The sequence below is a fragment of the Gopherus evgoodei genome, chromosome 8 (assembly GCF_007399415.2).
Source record: "Gopherus evgoodei ecotype Sinaloan lineage chromosome 8, rGopEvg1_v1.p, whole genome shotgun sequence".
NCBI classification, from domain to species: Eukaryota; Metazoa; Chordata; order Testudines; family Testudinidae; genus Gopherus; species Gopherus evgoodei.
This window is the reverse complement of record NC_044329.1, coordinates 93,735,616-93,747,691: the sequence shown is the minus strand read 5'-3', so window position 1 is coordinate 93,747,691 and position 12,076 is coordinate 93,735,616. Positions and strand designations below refer to the sequence as shown.

The 12,076-nt window shown below is 40.2% G+C and overlaps 1 protein-coding gene across 5 annotated transcripts in view; it reads left to right on the top strand.

The window, feature by feature from the left end:
* Nucleotides 1-1,947: 1,947 nt before the first annotated feature.
* Nucleotides 1,948-12,076, top strand: part of SGIP1 (SH3GL interacting endocytic adaptor 1) — a 142,373-nt gene continuing 132,244 nt past the window's right edge. For 3 of the 5 annotated variants that reach the window (XM_030573330.1, XM_030573331.1, XM_030573328.1), the window contains exon 1: nucleotides 1,949-2,246. In XM_030573330.1, the coding sequence (XP_030429190.1) occupies nucleotides 2,237-2,246 (10 nt within the window). In that variant the 5' untranslated portion in view covers nucleotides 1,949-2,236. Of the gene's footprint in view, nucleotides 2,247-12,076 lie in introns of all 5 variants that reach the window. The other 2 variants (XM_030573329.1, XM_030573332.1) reach the window with 2 other exon arrangements.

Below are 12,076 nucleotides of genomic sequence, written 5' to 3'. Positions count from 1 at the left end.
ATTAGGTTTCTGTCTAGAGGTTGGGAGGGCACCTTTTCTGACTGTAAAAGTCAAGGAAATTTTCACAAGCTGAGGCAAGCGGAGAGAGGTCCCAAAGCAGGCCATTCAGATATGCATGTAAGAACCGGAATCTATGCCAACCGGAAGATCTTTACTGTTATAAACTTTTTTTCTTCTTCCTGATTGTGTTTCATGTATTTTTTTTCTCTCCTTTTATAATAAACCTTGTGTTCATTAAATACAAATGCCCACCTCATTGGTGAAATTCTAAAAGAGCAGCACAGAACACTTGCACCCACTGGGGCTGCACTGTATCAGGCAGATGGCATGGCCTAGGGGTATCTTGGAGTTAGTCAGGCATGCTGAGACTCCCTTTCCCAATCCATCCCTTATTTAAACAACTCTTGGCATTTACAGTCACTATCCTCTCTTAACCTAAGACACTTAACTAAATAAACTGACTGAGATGAAGGCCCAAGTTCTGTCCCAAAGACCTTGATTCTGTAACATGCTGCATGTGGGCTGACCCTGCACCAGAGCAGATTAATTGTGCAGCACTGGGGCAAAATTTTGCCTATCCGTGGAAGGAAATGGCAAGTAGTAATGCTCCAAATGAAGACATGAGAGATTTCTCCCTTTTCCTGCAGTTGTGGAAATGGCATATTTGGGGGAATTGGAAGCACTTTCTTATTAGCAAAAATTCCTTTTCTGTGTCAGATACCCCTCATTAGGTGCATCAAGAATATAACCTGTATATTCCAGTAACATCCGATAACTGCTCTAAAAGTGTTAAATCTCTCAATCATCTCTGTGTCTGTGCCTTTTTTTTTTTTTTTTTTAAAGTTAGTCTCTCCTGACCCATCTGACTTGGTTTAAAATTGCATAGCAGAAAACTACTACGGAGACATTAAAAAAACGCACACCGTGACCAGAGAAAACCTGAGATAAGGATTGACTCAGATACTGGAGTGATGGGTCCCATAGAAAATCCACAGGTAGCTATAAATGGCAGATAAATTCATGAGTGGTAGCAGTTTGCTTCTCTAAGAGAGAACGCTTTCTCAGCTTACAGTATCAGACTGAAGTGGAATCCTGTAGAAAGATGATTTCAACATGCTTGGCAGGGAAAAAAAGAAGCTTGTTTGAGCATTTCACACACAATACTATAATTAAGAAATGACTGATAACTGCTGAAGCTAATACTGGTTGTGCCTCTGTTTTTAGGGGTTGTGCATGCTGAATGGCTGCAATCTGCTATCCGTAGCTTTGTTTTTTCCCTCCCCCAACCTCACCCCTGAAATTCTCATGCATTTCCAGCTTGCTCTGAGAGCCCCACTCCCTTGTGTGTGTCCTTTGTTTCCTCTTTTTAATGGCAATTCCCTGCCTTTTGGCTCTGATGCTCTTCATGAGAAATTAATTCCAAGGCTGTCTTGAAGGCGGTCTGGATGAAATTTCTTCTGCATCATCCTTTTGGGGATAATTGTTTATGATGTGACGTCAGTTCAATTGATTTTTCTCTTGAATGGCTGAGAGAGAGGAGAGATCAGCAGACGCTAATGTGATGCAAAGCTACAGCCTCTGTTTCAGAGAGATACAGAAACTGACATTCTGAATGCACTGATATTAGAATGTAATTGCACTGAATGGAGGGAGACATACAATGCTAGTGAAATCTGATTATTTATTCAGACTTGATTTTTTTTTTCAATCTTGCTTATGTGCACATTTCACGGCAGAACCCTCTCTTAATCTGATAGTGGCTGATAATTAATCTTGTTCACCCAGCTGCTGCAATAGGATTATAAAGAGGGGAAGTGCGTCACAAGGTACGAAAAGGGGTTATGCATTTGGTGAAAGTGGGGAGGAAAAATGGGAAATGGGTTCTTGTGTTCTCGAGGGGTATTGTGTCAGGAGATGCAAGCAAGCTACCATGTGACGAGGTACAGAGCAGGAGGGATTGGCTGAGATGCTGGCAGGCGTGTGAGCCAAGCCTGCTCTCTTTCTCTCCCTTTCTCTTTCAGCATCCTTCTGTGATACTGTAGGTGATATGGATACAGCAGCATCCATGGCCTGTTTTTTGCCTTAGCATTCTTTTTCATTTTGCTTTGGCTGATGTACAAATCAGGGATTTAAAGCATTTATTTTAAGGACTTACATTAAGCATCTGGTAACTGGAATAGAATTTTCCTGTATTTTTTCAGGCTCCTTGGAAATTGAGGAATGCAATTCTGCCACCATGATGGAAGGTAGGTTATTTTCTGAGTCTGTCTTGCAGTATTCCTAGAGTTTTAAATGAATTAATGGAGGGGGCAGGAAAATGTGCTCTCTGTGTGTGTGTGACGGAATTGTATATTTCTCCTAAAAACCATCTGGAAGCTTTTTCAGAACTGGCATGTTGCAAATGATGATGATATAATATACAGCATGTTTAGATTATTGCAGTCAGATCCTCAGTACTGTGTGTGGTGTTCAAGATGTGCACATTTCTGTTTAATCTGATCCTCTCAGGGTGATAAAATAGATAAAATTCACAATGGTTCATAGTAGTATAGAAATGTCCTGATCACAAAATAAATGTGAATATGGGGTATATTGCATTAAGCTCATTTGATTAAGTGTTAATTGATCACTTACATGGAAATTCACTTTCTGAATTTGATATTGGCACAAGGCTGGTCATTGAAAATGCTGCCCAGGCCAGATTCTGTAGGTTTTCTTTAAAATTTATCGGGATAGGATTTTGTTTGCCCACAATCTAGTTTTAAGGGTATGCAGCTGAATTGTTTAAGGGGGACCAAATGCATTTGAACCAAAGGGGGTGTCTGCCATGAAGTGTCTCTGGATTGAAGATGCAGGCTTTTTAAAATGTTTTTTAAATTATTTTTTATTTATGTATTTGAGACTCAAAGGAAATGTGGCCTGCTGCGAGACATAAGATACTTATAGGAATTTCGTAAGGATGCAAATCTGGGCGTATATGGCAAAAGTCTCATGTTGTTTCTTGAACATATTTCAACCTGTCGTTTTTTATTCAACCATATATAAAGCTGTTTTTATGCTTTATTGAGCAAGCTGCTAGGAAAAGGAACTATAAAACAGTAGATGCTTCATGGTTGTTAAAATCAGATTTTTCTTAATCACTTTACAATCACTTGGATAAAGATAGGAAGAGACCACCTCCCGATACCGTAATTGATCAGGACATATATCATCAGCTGTATTGAGACTTCAATTCTTCTGGTTTTCACACCATACACATGCAATGGTGTGAAAATACTGGCCTCTCTAAGGATGACAGGGAGGATTTTGAATCTAGAATAGGTTTAACTATAAAGATTACAATCTGCTCTGGTATTCATATCAACAATGAAAATAGTTATGTAGTTATCCTGCATATTGAATAAAGATCTTGAGGACTGATTTTTAAATATTTACTTTGAAATTTAGAGAAATTGGATCCTATAGTGCATATTGATTTGCACATAATACGTATTTTGTTCCATAACTTTTTTGGGGGGGTGTTTAGCTATTAAAAGAATTAAGGTTATTGTTGTCTGATTCTTTAACTTTAAAATATAGATATAAACTAGTATCAGGTATAATTTTAAAAAACACAGTCTTTAATGGCCTGAGGCTCAAATCCTTTCCATTACCTCTAATTCATCTATGGGTCATTGGTTTTATGGTTTGTGTTTTTTGCAGGGGGGAGTGTGTATGTGTTTGGTAGCGAGACACTTAGGCTGCTGCAGGATTGAAAAAATGTAAATTTAGATAATTTGCTGATTACAACATATGTATGTCACACAAGTGTGGCTTAATTTCAAGAAGAATTCATAGGAATAAATAGAAGTTGTTCAGTGTTACTACTTTCCTTGTATTGTTTAGCAAATCTCATCATTGTCTTTTCCCCCTGGCTATTTGTCTAGTGAATTATATGGTTAAAGTGTGTTTCTGGAGATGATACTAATGTAACTCTTTGATTCCCCTTGCAGTATAGTCCACTGTGTCATCACAGACTGTCAGTTCAGTCCATTCTGATAAGCTTATCAAAGTGCTGCCTAAACTAAAGTGTGGAATTAAACTAAGTCCTGTATTGAGCTTTATGGACAGCATTAGTATGGATTTAAAAGATGCATCCTACACAGATTGCTTACCTTGTGCCTTACAGAGAAAAAAGAAATGAAACTGTAAATATTAGGGGGCTCTTGTTGACTCTATTGAGAGAAGAAAACATTTTATAAAACATTTCTGCATTTAGGGGGGAAAAAAAGGAATTAAAAATTACAGGTTGGATGTTTGTGACTCCTTATGAGATTGCTTACTGTGTTTTTCAATTACCTTAATGCTTCAGGGAGTCCAGAAAGGAAGCAAGACAATAGAATTAGTAGATACAATCATTAACAAGTTTGATTAATTTTTAATAGTTTTAAAACGAGTTCTATTTAAGGACTACAACAACAATACAATCAACATCCTAATTCTGAAGACCATCATTTTGCAAAGAGTCATGTCTTGGTACCAGAACATTCTTAAAGTGTCACTGTCCGGTGAAACTTGACCTGAAATGTAGGTTTTATAAAACCTAAAACCAAGCTGTTTCTTTAAACTACAACTTTAAGTTCTCTTAAGTCCTCTGCAGTGTTTGCCACCATGACATTGGGTTACTGTGCTAGTGTCTGAGAACCTGAAAGACACTTTAACTAGAAAGAAAAGTGAAATTTACTAATCAATTTTCATTATCCAAAGTGGGAAAGGGGCAGAGAACAAATGTGGCTCATCTCTAGCTAATAGCCCCTAGATTTAAACATCTGGGAGCCTAATTTCTTGATGGATGTTCCTGGGCTCTGTAATGTTTTCCTCTACCAGTAAGATAGAACCTAATTCTATTGACCTTTTTTGGTACAGTGTCAGACTCCTCTTCTGACTCTTGAGTTGGTGTCTTGCTAGATTTATTTTAAACAGGCAAAAGTTGTATTTATATATTTTAATCATATTTATTAAACTGTTGCGTGTGTGCCTGACATGTAATAGGGTACATTTGCTATATCTAAAAATACCTGAGGAAAAGCACGTATATTTCACAGTATGCTTAAAAATCATAATGAGCATCTTAAAAAGCAGCCAAAAAAAAAATCTCAACATGGCAGCTGCCTTCAGAGAACAGTGGATCCTGAACATATGCCATAGAATGTCTAGGCTAAAAGGCACTGTGCAAACATGTAGGAAAGGACAGTCTCTTTCTCAGAGCATATAATCTCCTGTAGTTTGAAAATGTTGAGAGAAAACATACCTGTAAGAGAATTGCATCATGCGACACAACTACACGAATTGTATTCAAATGACTAAAAACCAGATGTGAAATTCCACCTTCTCAATAGTCTTTGTTATAGAATCATAGACTATTAGGGTTAGAAGGGACCTCAGGAGGTCATCTAGTCCAACCCCCTGCTCCAAGCAGGACCAATACCCAGATTTTTACCCCAGTTCCCTTAATGGCCCCCTCAGGCATTGAACTCACAACCCTGGGCTTAGTAGGCCAACGCTCAAACCCCTGAGCTATCCCTCCCCCAATGGTTTGTTATAGAGATTTGGATCTTCACACTGAGTTGTCAAGTAACTGTGGGCCTGATCCTGTAACTCTTACTCAAATAATCTGATTGGATGGCGTAACAGAGGTAAATTGTATGCTCCCTTTTCTCATAATACAAAAACAAGGGAACATTCAATACAATTGAAAGGCAGTGAATTAAAAACTTATAGAAGGAAATATCTTTATACAAAACATAATTAACCCTTGGAGTTCTCTGCCACAAGATATTACTGAAGCTAATAGTAGGGTTCCAGAAGGATTAGGCATTTATATGGATAACGAACACATCCACAGTTACATTAGACTGGATAATTTTTTTTATAAGGGATAGAAAACTTCATTCTTAGGAGCTGGTTTATTCCCTGATCTGCAGGGAGTTAGGTGAAAAACTTCCCCTCTGGACATGTTATTCCATAATTGTATACTACAAAATTTCTTGCACCTTCCTGATGCGTCTGGCACTGGCCACTGTCAGAAATAAGATAGCTAGAGTAGATGGATGGATCCAGTATTACAACTCCATTGTTCCATTGACTTCAAGGTGTTGCAGCACTTGCAGGACCAGACTCTCTTACTGTCATGCTGAATATACAGAATTAGGACTGCAGGTAATTAACAGTAGTTAGTAAAGTCTCCCCTTGGTTACCAAGAGGAGAACCAAGAACGATGCTTTCACTATATTCTTAGATATTCATAGACTCAAGGACTGGAAGGGACCTCGAGAGGTCATCGAGTCCAGTCCCCTGCCCTCATGGCAGGACCAAATACTGTCTAGACCATCCCTAATAGACATTTATCTAACCTACTCTTAAATATCTCCAGAGATGGAGATTCCACAACTTCCCTAGGCAATCTATTCCAGTGTTTAACTACCCTGACAGTTAGAAACTTTTTCCTAATGTCCAACCTAAATCTCCCTTGCTGCAGTTTAAGCCCATTGCTTCTTGTTCTATCATTGGAGGCTAAGGTGAACAAGTTTTCTCCCTCCTCCTGATGACACCCTTTTAGATACCTGAAAATTGCTATCATGTCCCCTCTCAGTCTTCTCTTTTCCAAACTAAACAAACCCAATTCCTTCAGCCTTCCTTCATAGGTCATGTTCTCAAGACCTTTAATCATTCTTGTTGCTCTTCTCTGGACCCTCTCCAGTTTCTCCACATCTTTCTTGAAATGCGGTGCCCAGAACTGGACACAATACTCCAGCTGAGGCCTAACCAGCGCAGAGTAAAGCGGAAGAATGACTTCTCGTGTCTTGTTTACAACACACCTGTTAATGCATCCCAGAATCACGTTTGCTTTTTTTGCAACAGTATCACACTGTTGACTCATATTAAGCTTGTGGTCTACTATGACCCCTAGATCTCTTTCTGCCATACTCCTTCCTAGACAGTCTCTTCCCATTCTGTATGTCTGAAACTGATTGTTCCTTCCTAAGTGGAGCACTTTGCATTTATCTTTATTGAACTTCATCCTGTTTACCTCAGACCATTTCTCCAATTTGTCCAGATCATTTTGAATTTTGACCCTGTCCTCCAAAGCAGTTGCAATCCCTCCCAGTTTGGTATCATCCGCAAACTTAATAAGCGTACTTTCTATGCCAACATCTAAATCATTGATGAAGATATTGAACAGAACCGGTTCCAAAACAGACCCCTGCGGAACCCCACTTGTTATACCTTTCCAGCAGGATTGGGAGCCATTAACAACTACTCTCTGAGTACGGTTATCCAGCCAGTTATGCACCCACCTTATAGTAGCCCCATCTAAATTGTACTTTCCTAGTTTATCTGTAAGAATATCATGCGAGACTGTATCAAATGCCTTACTAAAGTCTAGGTATATCACATCCACCGCTTCTCCCTTATCCACAAGGCTCGTTATCCTATCAAAGAACGCTATCAGATTAGTTTGACACGATTTGTTCTTTACAAATCCATGCTGGCTATTCCCTATCACCTTACCACCTTCCAAGTGTTTGCAGATGATTTCTTTGATTACCTGCTCCATTATCTTCCCTGGCACAGAAGTTAAACTAACTGGTCTGTAGTTTTCTGGGTTGTTTTTATTTCCCTTTTTATAGATGGGCACTATATTTGCCCCCTTCCAGTCTTCTGGAATCTCCCCTGTCTCCCATGATTTCCCAAAGATAATAGCTAGAGGCTCAGATACCTCTTCTATTAACTTCTTGAGTATTCTAGGATGCATTTCATCAGGCCCTGGTGACTTGCAGGCATCTAACTTTTCTAAGTGATTTTTTACTTGCTCTTTTTTTATTTTCTCTTCTAAACCTACCCTCTTCCCGTAAGCATTCACTATACTAGACATTCCTTCAGACTTCTCAAGTGAAGACTGAAACAAAAGTCATTAAGCATCTCTGCCATTTCCAAGTCTCCTGTTACTGTTTCCCCCTCCTTATTGAGCAGTGGGCCTACCCTGTCCTTGGTCTTCCTCTTGCTTCTAATGTATTGATAAAAAGTCTTCTTGTTTCCCTTTATTCCCATAGCTAGTTTGAGTTCATTTTGTGCCTTTGCTTTTCTAATCTTGCCTCTGCATTCCTGTGTTATTTGCCTATATTCGTCCTTTGTAATCTGACCTAGTTTCCATTTTTTATATGACGCCTTTTTATTTTGTAGGTCACGCAAGATCTCGTGGTTAAGCCAAGGTTGTCTTTTGCCACATTTTCTATCTTTCCTAACCATCGGAATAACTTGCTTTTGGGCCCTTAATAGTGTCCCTTTGAAAAACTGCCAACTTTCTTCAGTTGTTTTTCCCCCTCAGTCTTAATTCCCATGGGACCTTACCTATCAGCTCTCTGAGCTTACCAAAATCCGCCTTCCTGAAATCCATTGTCTCTATTCTGCTGTACTCTCTTCTACCCTTCCTTAGAACTGCAAATTCTATGATTTCATGATCACTTTCACCCAAGCTTCCTTCTACTTTCAAATTCTCAACAAGTTCCTCCCTATTTGTTAAAATCAAGTCTAGAACAGCTTCCCCCCTAGTAGCTTTTTCAACTTTCTGAAATAAAAAGTTGTCCGCAATGCAGTCCAGGAACTTATTAGATAGTCTGTGCCCCGCGGTGTTATTTTCCCAACATATATCTGGATAGTTGAAGTCCCCCAGCACCACCAAATCTTGGGCTTTGGATGATTTTGATGCTTTATTGTTCCATACATGAATTCCTCAATACTAGAAATCCTAAGGGCTCTTACATGGAAGTGTTTTTATGTGCGGTTTTTGTTTTTTTGTCTTCTGTAGTTTTCTGAGCAAAGCCACTGGTAGGTTTGGGGTGATAATTGATGCAACAAGTTCAGACAATAGTAGCAAAAGTTATCTGGAAAGGTGTAAGGACTGAATGAGTAATAGTGACCAACAGCAGAACAATTGTGTATGCACAAGCAATGCTTCTCACGATTTTGCTTGGCTGATGGTAACTAGTCAAATACTCTGGTTTCATTAATAGGCTGGATAATATTGCTAATAGGAACACTTGTTGTTGTTGTTGTTGTTATGCATAGTAAGATTTATAAAGGGCATTTTTCTAGTTTGCTAGTGCACAATTGATAGGAGCTGCAGTAGCCGTCTCTAAAATTTCATAAATACATATTTAATAGTAATGTTGTACACTAACAAAACGTAGAGTGCCGAATATAGCCGCAGACAAACCAAAAGATCCTTCACCCCTTGATTATGGGAATGTTTGGAAGTGGATTTATATCTGGAAGTTGTTTCATGCTCATTCATAATAAAAATAGTGTTGAAAAACTGTTCTGTTCACAACTATTATATCTGTATTTTGGCACCTTACTGTTGATACAGAATGTTGTATGTTACGCCTAGGTCGTCTACAAAGATATTAGAGAATCACACTATACTTTTAGGGTTATGCATTCCAACCAAAACCCTTGTTCTTTTCTAATGTGGCATTGAATCTGTGCGACCTCTCTAAACTACTGTTAGGTTTTTGTAGATGTACTGGCTGTTTAAAACAGCCTTGTAAACAATATTAATATTTTTACTGCTTGTGAACATGTGGTCTATGTTGTTTCCCAAATGGTTTGATCAGTCACTATCCAAATCAATAACTAACCATCATCTGCAGTGGATAATTTGGTCCATCTTCTATTCTTTTGGAAGGGATGGTTAAGAGATGTATTTTTTTTCACTTCCATTCAGTGAAGATACTGCATTTGCAGGTAGATACATACCTACATTTCAAGTTTGTGTGGTATGGCTCTTTTAGTCATTGCATCCCTAGGGTCAAATGTGTTCAACAAAATATATCCAGGTTAGTCTCCAACAGAACAAACAGGTCTATTTAATCTAGTGATTAATTAATTATTTAATCTCCGATTTGAATCAGAGCATCCCCATCTCTAGAGGTGTTTTGGCTTTGATGTTCTGAGTGGGACCGATATCAAGATGCACTTGGCTTGAGCCAGAAATTTGGTGTGAGGGGATGGCTAGTTAGAATATTCTGGATCAGGCCCAGCTATGTACAGTCTTGGGGAAATAACATAAATTTCCCTGTATAAAATAATTCTGCTTCTAGGGGTTACCCAAGTGAAGTAAACTGATTTTCCCATAGCTTGTAAGGAAAGGCAAAGCCAACTTGTGGGTCCCGTCTTATATGCATAGTTGAATCCTTTCACTGTTGGTTTCTGTTCCTTTCCAAATCAAAGTATTGATCCATCTGTCTAGACCAGTAGCTTGGCAGATAGTCAACCTACTATGATAGGGGAACACATTAGCAGAGAATGTGAGCTTCTTTTGATGTGGGATGGGACAGTTCTGTTTGGATCCTCATTTCCACTCTTCTCTCAAGCCCCCATGCACGTACACACCCCACTGGCCTTTGCTGCAAGGATAGTGTAGTGGGTGTAACTCATGGCTGCAGGGTCATGAAGAACCCTCAAATAGGTTTTTAAATCCTAAGACACTCACAAGCCCTGTCAGGATAAGCAACGGAGGCTCTGATTTTCTAAGTGTTGCCCATCTGCAACTTCACTTCATTGGAAGCAGTGAATCCCCAGCACTTCTGGAGATCCTGGGCAGAATGGTCACACAAAAGTAATGAGCACTTCTGAAAACATTTGGCCTTACATTTTGTGACTGTTGTGCTTCTCCTGCCACTTACAGTTTTTTTTAGTCTATGTGCATAAAATCTTCCTGGTGGGTCTAGGGCAGGGGTGGGCAAACTTTTTGGTTTGAGGGCCACATCTGAGTATGGAAATTGTATGGCAGGCCATGAATGCTCATGAAATTAGGGGTTGTGGTACAGGAGTGGCTGAGGGCTCTGGGGTGGGGCCAGAAATGAGGAGTTCAGGGTGTGTGTGTGTGTGGGGGGAGTCTGGACTGGGGTGTGTGTGTGTGTGGGAGTGAGGCTGGGGATGAGAGGTTGGGGGTGCAGGATGGTACTCTGGGCTGGGACTAAGGAGTTCAGAAGGCAGGAGGGAGTTCAGGGCTAGGGCAGTGGGTTGGGGCACAGGAGGGGGTCAGTGATGCAGGCTCTGGGTGGCGCTTACTTCAAGCAGCTCCTGGAAGCAGTGGCATGTCCTCCTTCCAGCTCCTATGCAGATGTGCGGCCAGGCACCTATGCGCACTGCCCTTTCCACAGGCGCTGCCCCTGCAGCTCCCATTGCTGGGGTTCCCAGCCAATGGGAGCTGTGTGGGCAGCGCTTGGGGTGGGAACAGCATGTGGAGCCCCCTGGCTGCCCCTATGTGTAGGAGCCAGAGCGGGACATGCCGCTGCTTCCAGGAGCTGTGCGGCGCCATGGCATGCATGGAGCAGGGTAAGCCCCAGCCCCCGCCCCCTGGCGAGAGCTTGAGGGTCGGATTAAAATGTCTGAAGGGCCAGATGTAGTCCCTGGGTTGTAGTTTGCCCACCCTTGGTCTAGTGTTATCTTCTCCCCAGCAAAACATTACATTTATTGTTATATTTCAAAGGCTTTGGAAGAACCTTCATGAGGTAGGGATTCAAGTAGGTCCTGGCAGGTATGAGTTCATCAGAGAACAAGGGGGTAACTTCCAGAATAGGTGGAGAAATTCATCCCCAATTCAAACACTGTTAATTCTGCAGCTAGCTTGACATTTTATCATAGTTCAGATAGGTGAATGTAAAATAATACTTTTTAACAGTCAGTCAGATTTATCAAAGAGTGGGTCAAAAATGGACCTGGGACTGGCAGTTCAGGAAAGGTACATCTCTTGCTGGTTAAATTCAGTATTTGTGCCAACATGCTGCAATTTATATACCTAGGTTAATGATTTAATGATTTAAACCCAAAAATATTAAGACGGCAGAATCTCTTCAGTATGCATTGCACCTAAAGAATAGATATGGTGACAGAAGCAAGCATAATGCAGCAAAATCCAGTTTGTCCTTCAGGCAAGACAGCATTGTGCAAAGCAAAGTTAATGCAGCTGACACAGTATATAGTTCAAATGGATAGTATCTCTCTTGTAGTGTATTCTCTTCTCCAGCCA